Source organism: Eschscholzia californica, unplaced genomic scaffold (genome assembly GCF_041429995.1).
Source record: "Eschscholzia californica isolate CP2 unplaced genomic scaffold, dmEscCali1.0.p SCAF_2, whole genome shotgun sequence".
NCBI lineage: Eukaryota > Viridiplantae > Streptophyta > Magnoliopsida > Ranunculales > Papaveraceae > Eschscholzia > Eschscholzia californica.
The window spans coordinates 50,033,429-50,040,317 of record NW_028238309.1 but is presented as its reverse complement, the minus strand read 5'-3'; the positions used below and the strand labels follow the sequence as shown (position 1 = coordinate 50,040,317).

Sequence of the window (6,889 nt, the reverse complement as noted above, 5' to 3'; positions counted from 1 at the left end):
ATACCCTAGTATTTTTTTTATAAAGATCCAATTGTAAAGTTATCTTTTATCTCGCTACATTGGTATAGGGACACTGGTCTAGTTTATCGGAATATGAACTTATAGCGACATATGTGTTTTTAATAACTAGATACGTTTTTCTTATCTCGCCACCTGTTATCGAATCTCTATTAAGTTAATGCAAGGAAGAAAATCAAACCACAAAAAAACACAAATTACAATAAGTTAGGAGATAATTCATCAACTCAATTATTAACTTAGCTCCACATATCAACTGGTTGTGCAGAAAATTCATCAGTCGTCTTTGAAAAGTCTCATTCAAACTAAGTCAATTTGCATCCAAAACAACCGTTCACCTCTGCCATTTTTGACAAAAGAACCGTTGGCATGTATGTGCTCTTATATTGCCCTAGCACTCAGTCCAAATTTGAAGGTAGATTGTTCAACAAATGTTGTTTTAGAAGCGAGCGAATAAACTATTTTGCATAAGTTCAACCTCGTTATGTTCATCTTTAAGATCTGGATTACTTACATCTTGTATGGAAATTTTTGTTAGTAATCATGTAAAACTCTCATTATTTTGTTGAATATTTTTTATGTGTTTTTTTTTTAACTTTAGTAATGCTATTCTACTTTTTGTTTAAATTGATATAACATTGTGATTATTTAGATTTTCATTTTCGAGCAAATTGTCAGTGGCTTAAGCCATGGGTTCTCATTTTCTTGAATAAAAAAAATTTAAAGCTACCTATTATACATATATACATTTTTTTTTCTTTTCTAAATTTTAGATCGAAACTGAAACCAATTTTGTCACAATAATAACATTCGTATCACAATCACGGGCTATACCCTAGTATTTTTTTTTTTATAAAGATCCAATTGTGAAGTTATCTTTTATCTTGCTACATTGGTATAGGGACACTGGTCTAGTTTATCAGGATATGAACTTATAGCGACATACGTGTTTTTAGTAACTAGATACATTTTTCTTATTTGTTGGAGGACCCATGGTTGTTCACGACGCATATTGCAAAATTGCACCTATATTGCCCCTTCAAACATGCTCTTTTTCACTTGAGTTATGTACTGTTTAGTCTGTACTCTCTTTTAAGATATTGCAGGGAAGAAAATCAAACCACAAAAAAAGATACTAGCTGGTAGCTAGTGCATAAAGTTATCCGTGGTCGAAAGGACTGTTGTTTCCCTGGTTCTCTTTTCAGAGAATAGTTCTTAATCTTTCTGTTTTTTTTTTTAACTAAACAGAGTACACCCACTTCTGTTTTTCTTTCTATCTCTTTAATTAGAGAAAGAGTTATCTTCTAACAATTAAGATAACAAGAGTGATTATAAAAAAGAAAAAACAAATGTAGAATATCCGAGTCGAGGATACCTCTGTCCTTAAGACAATTTACACCCTGTATATCAGTACCAACAGTGATGGTGTATGTCTCCCAGGATAAAACGGATTACCTATCAAAGTAAAGATGGTACCTCCTAGTTATGATAGTCTGACGAACTTGGTAAGTAATATGAACTTCTGAACAACGATCCTTAAACTCTAATGCTTGAAAATGAATGCTCATAAATGCAAAAAAAACTAATGATTTGTTTGCTGAATTCTCATGGTATTTATAGGGGTATTGACACCACTTCGTATGGGTGCCTATAGATGAATGGATGCTTCCCAACAGTCATATTTGACTGTTGGTTTTCGGGTGCCATGTTGATCGTCAGATCTTAAAAGATCTCGCGCATTGAACGCCCACCGTTATGGTAGTCTGACGAACTTGGTAAGTAATATGAACTTCTGAACAACGATCTATTAAGATCTCGCGCATTGAACTCCCACCGTTAGATCATCAAGGGATCTATCTTAAGTGCGCCAAATATCCTGACCGTCATCATATCTATGATCGTAAAATCTAAGGCTCCAATCGCTCCTCGCGACGATGCGTACGTGCGAAGTGCAAAGTGCGTGCGGGCGCCTCTAAAGCGCCCAATGCGCCCTAAACGCCCATTCGCCCACGCCGCGCGTGCGCGATGCGTGGTGCAAACCACGCCAACCATCCCATCATCCCAACCAATCTATTATTCAAGAGCTCGACGAGACGAATCCAATGGTCCATCCTGATCTTGATTTGGACAACGTTTGGTTGCCCAAATTGACAAAAGACAGATCCGGTTTCTACAAGGACTCATTCAAACTAAGTCAATTTGCATCCAAATAACTTAATCTGTTTGGCCTCATTCATAACTTTACAATAAATATCAGTAGAAGTCTTGGTGACTATCTAGCTTTGAAATTTCTATATAAAGAAGAAGACACAAGATAAAATCTTAAAACGTTTATCGTGAATAGTCTATAAGACTTCAATAACAACTAAAAGAATTAGAATGAGAAAATAATGAGTTCAATAGAACCCATTGAAAGGATTGAATAACAAAATTTAATGGGCCAGAAAATTCTACAGATTTTAAAGAGTCTCCAAGGACTACTGAAATATTTTGAAAAATTTTGTATCTAGAAAGACATTTGCTGAAAAGAATTAAAATCTAGCTAAATGTACACCTAGAAGTAAATTTTCCAAAAAGAATAACTTAAAGGTATAGACGACGACGACTATTGATTCCGAAATTCACAAGGGTAATAATGATACGAACATAACAAAAGTAATTAGAGGCAGAGGGATGAACTTGCAAGCATGTGATATATGACGCTTAACATACTACATCACATTTTTTTCATGAAAAGTTCAAACTTCCACATTTTTTTTTATCAAGTTAACTCTTTTAAGCTGTTCGAGGGCTTTGAACAAAGAAAAATGTTCCGGTCACAGTCATACCCCCTAAGGGCCGTACAAGTTACCCTATAGTTCATTATTTATATCCGTCATACCCCAAGTCCAATAAATCATATATTCCCCCTCTGTTGTGAATCGAGCTTGGAATCTTTGGGATTTTGGAGTAAATGCGATACACACTAAGCTAGCAGTTGTTGGCAAATCAAACCCATTGAGAGGGCCGATGAATAATCAAACTTAACAAGGTAGGAAAGTCCGAAGACTTGAGAAAAGTCTCCGACTAATTTTATTGTCTCAATCTTTGGAAGTTTCAATGGACCCATACTTATTTATTACTCTCTTTGTGGCCATAACATCTTAAGATCTTACGCCCCACGATGAGTGGTTGTATAGAAAGCCGAGTCTTGAGACTGATTACCGATAGAAGGTCTTTAGATTTTGTGTGTGTTTGTATATATATATATATATATATATATATATATATATATTGACAATTCAGTTTAAAAATAGAGTTAATTTCTAGTTTTGATTTCAGTACTTAATAATGGAGTCGAGATCTATTTCTCTAATGATCTTTCTTGCTGCATTTTGCTTATTCAGACCAGATTACAACAAGTTCAGTTTTGGTTTTGTTTGTAAGGAAAGGGAGAGACAAGCTTTATTGGCATTCCGAGCAGATTTAAAACATCTAAATACTTCATATTTTGTTGAAAAGTATTATTATGCGGAAAATATATTATCTACTTGGGATGGTAAAGAATGTTGCAATTGGACAGGAGTGTTTTGCAATCGGAGAACCGGAAATGTTGCTGAACTTCATCTTCAAAAATTATCACTAGGTGGTAACTTAAATCCTTCTCTGCTTGAACTAAAATATTTAAGTCATTTGAACTTAGGCTTTAATGATTTTGAGGGTAGTCAGTTACCTTCTTTCTTGGGGTCCCTCCATAATTTGAGGTATCTCAATCTACGAGGAGCAAATTTTGGTGGAACTATTCCTCAGGAACTTGGAAACTTATCCAATCTTCATTTTCTTGATATTGGTGATAGTTTCTATAACCCTCTAGATGTTAGTGATATTCAATGGCTCTCTCATCTTTCTTCTCTCCAACATCTTGACATGAGTTTTGTGAACCTCGTCAGGATAAGTAATAAGTGGCTACATGTGATTAACATGCTCCCATCTTTAGTCGAGTTACGTCTTGCTTCATGTTTTCTTCTCTCATCCACACTACCAACTCTTCCACACGTAAACTTTACATCTCTTTCAATTCTCGATCTTTCTTATAACAACATGAATTCTTCATTACCTGCATGGTTATATAATCTTACTAGACTTGAAGAACTTTATCTAAGTTACAATAATTTCTACGGAACGATTTCAAAAGATATTGGTTATCTGACTTCAATCAAGAGCCTTGATTTAAGCTGGAATTTTGAGCTTGAAGGGGAGATACCAAATACCTTAGGAAATCTATGCCACTTGCAGGAATTAAACTTGGGAAGGAACAAACTTGGTGGAGATATATCTGGATTTTTAGTAAATTCATCTGGATGTATCACCAGTTGTTTGAAGTCGTTGATTTTATCAGGTAACAAACTTTCTGGTCCTTTGCCTGAGCAATTGGGGAAATTACAGAATCTCGAATACCTCAATCTCGAGAGTAACTCATTTTCTGGTTCAATTCCCTTGTCGTTAGGAAGATTATCATTATTAAGGGGTTTAGTCCTTGGTGGAAAAGAATTACAGGGTGTTGTAACTGAAGCTAACTTCGCCAATCTCCAAATACTAAAACTGTTGTATATTGATTCAGTTGATTTGAAGTTGAGCTCTGCTTGGAAACCTCCTTTTCAACTCAATACGTTATCATTTCAAAATTGTCACATAGGATCTGGATTTCCCCAATGGTTAAAAACACAAAAGGAATTAACAGATATTGATTTATCCAACACAAGAATTTCAGGTACAGTTCCTACTTGGTTTTGGAACATGTCTTCTCAAATGAATAACTTGAATCTAGGCCACAATAGTCTAACTGGAGAATTACCAAAGTTATTGAAATTTGGTTATGCTTATGCAACAGGTAACTTGACTTCCAACTATTTTAACGGCCCACTACCTAGTGTATCTAATGTTTCACTAGTAGATCTTTCTCACAACTTCTTATCCGGTCCTATTTCCTCTTTCCAATGTCATCCAGAGTTTGGCGAAATGTGTACATTACAATATCTTGATCTCTCAAACAATGCCTTGTTTGGAGAGATTCCAGAACGTTGGTTTAACTCATTATCTTTGTCATTGCTAAACTTGGAAAGTAATAAGTTAACAGGAAAAATTCCAAGCTCTATTGGTTCTTTCTTTAGATTAAAATCCTTGCATTTGGGTAATAACTCTTTGTCCGGTGAACTACCTCAGTCATTGCGAAACTGTACCAAGTTAATAACGATTGATCTTGGTGAAAATAAATTCAGTGGAAGCATATCAACATGGCTGGGAGCTGACTTTGCAGGGCTTATACTTCTTAGGTTGCGTCTAAATAAGTTCAGTGGTGGTATTCCAGAAGCACTTTGTAACCTTACTTCACTACGAATACTGGATATCGCTCATAACAACTTATCCGGATCAATTCCAAGATGTTTCAGCAATTTAAGTTCCATGGCTTTAAAGCAAAAAGAACAGATAAACTATATACGCATCAACATTGGGGTAAATGAAGAAACTGTTTCACTTGTGACAAATGGAAAGGAATATGCGTATGGAAACACTCTTGGGCTTGTTACAACCATGGATCTATCTGGAAACAACTTATCCGGAGAAATTCCTCAAGATCTAACAACACTTCATGAGTTACGATTTTTGAACTTATCTGAGAATCATTTTACAGGAAAGATTCCAACCAAAATAGGAAAGATGAGCACATTGGAATCTCTTGATTTCTCAAGAAACAAACTTTCGGGTGTAATTCCTCAAAGCATTACAGATTTGAATTCTCTGAATCACTTGAACTTGTCATATAATAACTTGTCAGGGAAGATTCCTTCTAGTACCCAATTACAAAGCTTTACTGAACTGAGTTATGTTGGCAACCCTGAACTCTGTGGTATTCCACTCGAGAACTGCAAAGGCGATGAACAAGCTCAGCTGCCCGGATATGGTGGACGAAAACAAGATGAGGAGGATGATTGGCTTGAGACGAAGTGGTTTTATATAAGTGCAGGACTGGGATTTGTAACAGGTTTTTGGGGTTTCTGCGGGGTGTTATTATGGAAGCAATCTTGGAGACATGCTTATTTTGGGTTCATTACTTCTATGATACAAAACCTCTTTAAATTTTGCACATGGTAGTTTGCAAATATGTATCGATATGGTAACCGGTAAGAGCCATTCAAATAACAAACCAATCTTAATTAGAATGAGACTTTCCTTCTTCATGTTGTCGTAGGTTTCTTCATTTTTTTCTGTAATTTCATTAGTTGGGGTTTGATGACTTGTTTGTAACCGGCACATCCCCAAATAGCAACTCAAATGTTATAAGTTAGCATGTGTCGACATTTAATTATAAGATGCCTAAAAAAGATAGGGTTATTTCCCTAATGGCCCCCTACTTTGTGACCAGCTTCCCGCCTGGCCCCCTACTTTACGAGAAATACCCATATGGCCCCCTAAAACCGTTAACTTTAACTTTCCGTCACTCTCTCTCCTCCATCTCTTTTTCTCTCTCTGTCATGTCACGCCACCTCATCTATTAGGCCACCTCATCACCTTCTCCGGCAGAGGTCGCCGGCCGGCCAAATTTCCGGCCGGCGACCTTCAAACTAAAAAAAAAAAAAAATTTTTTTTTTATCTCTCTCCTCTCTCTCTCTCTCTCTAAGAACTCCGGCGAAGGAACCCTTCGCCGGAGTTCTTAGAGAAAGAGAGAGAGAGAGAGGAGAGAGATAAAAAAAATAATTTTTTTTTTTAGTTTGAAGGTCGCCGGCCGGAAATTTGGCCGGCCGGCGACCTCTGCCGGAGAAGGTGATGAGGTGGCGTGACATGGCAGAGAGAGAAAAAGAGATGGAGGAGAGAGAGTGACAGAAAGTTAAAG

At 36.4% G+C, this 6,889-nt stretch overlaps 1 protein-coding gene across 1 annotated transcript; it reads left to right on the top strand.

Annotated features, from left to right (window-relative positions):
• Positions 1 to 3,348: 3,348 nt before the first annotated feature.
• Positions 3,349 to 6,150, top strand: LOC147558713 (receptor-like protein EIX2). The gene has a single exon (XM_086659079.1). The coding sequence runs from the start codon at positions 3,349 to 3,351 to the stop codon at positions 6,148 to 6,150; it is 2,802 nt and encodes a 933-aa protein (XP_086515205.1).
• Positions 6,151 to 6,889: the final 739 nt, after the last annotated feature.

Bases quoted from the DNA above. Each gene is read 5' to 3' on its own strand.
- LOC147558713 (XM_086659079.1), top strand. From the start codon at position 3,349: ATGGAGTCGAGATCTATTTCTCTAATGATCTTTCTTGCTGCATTTTGC.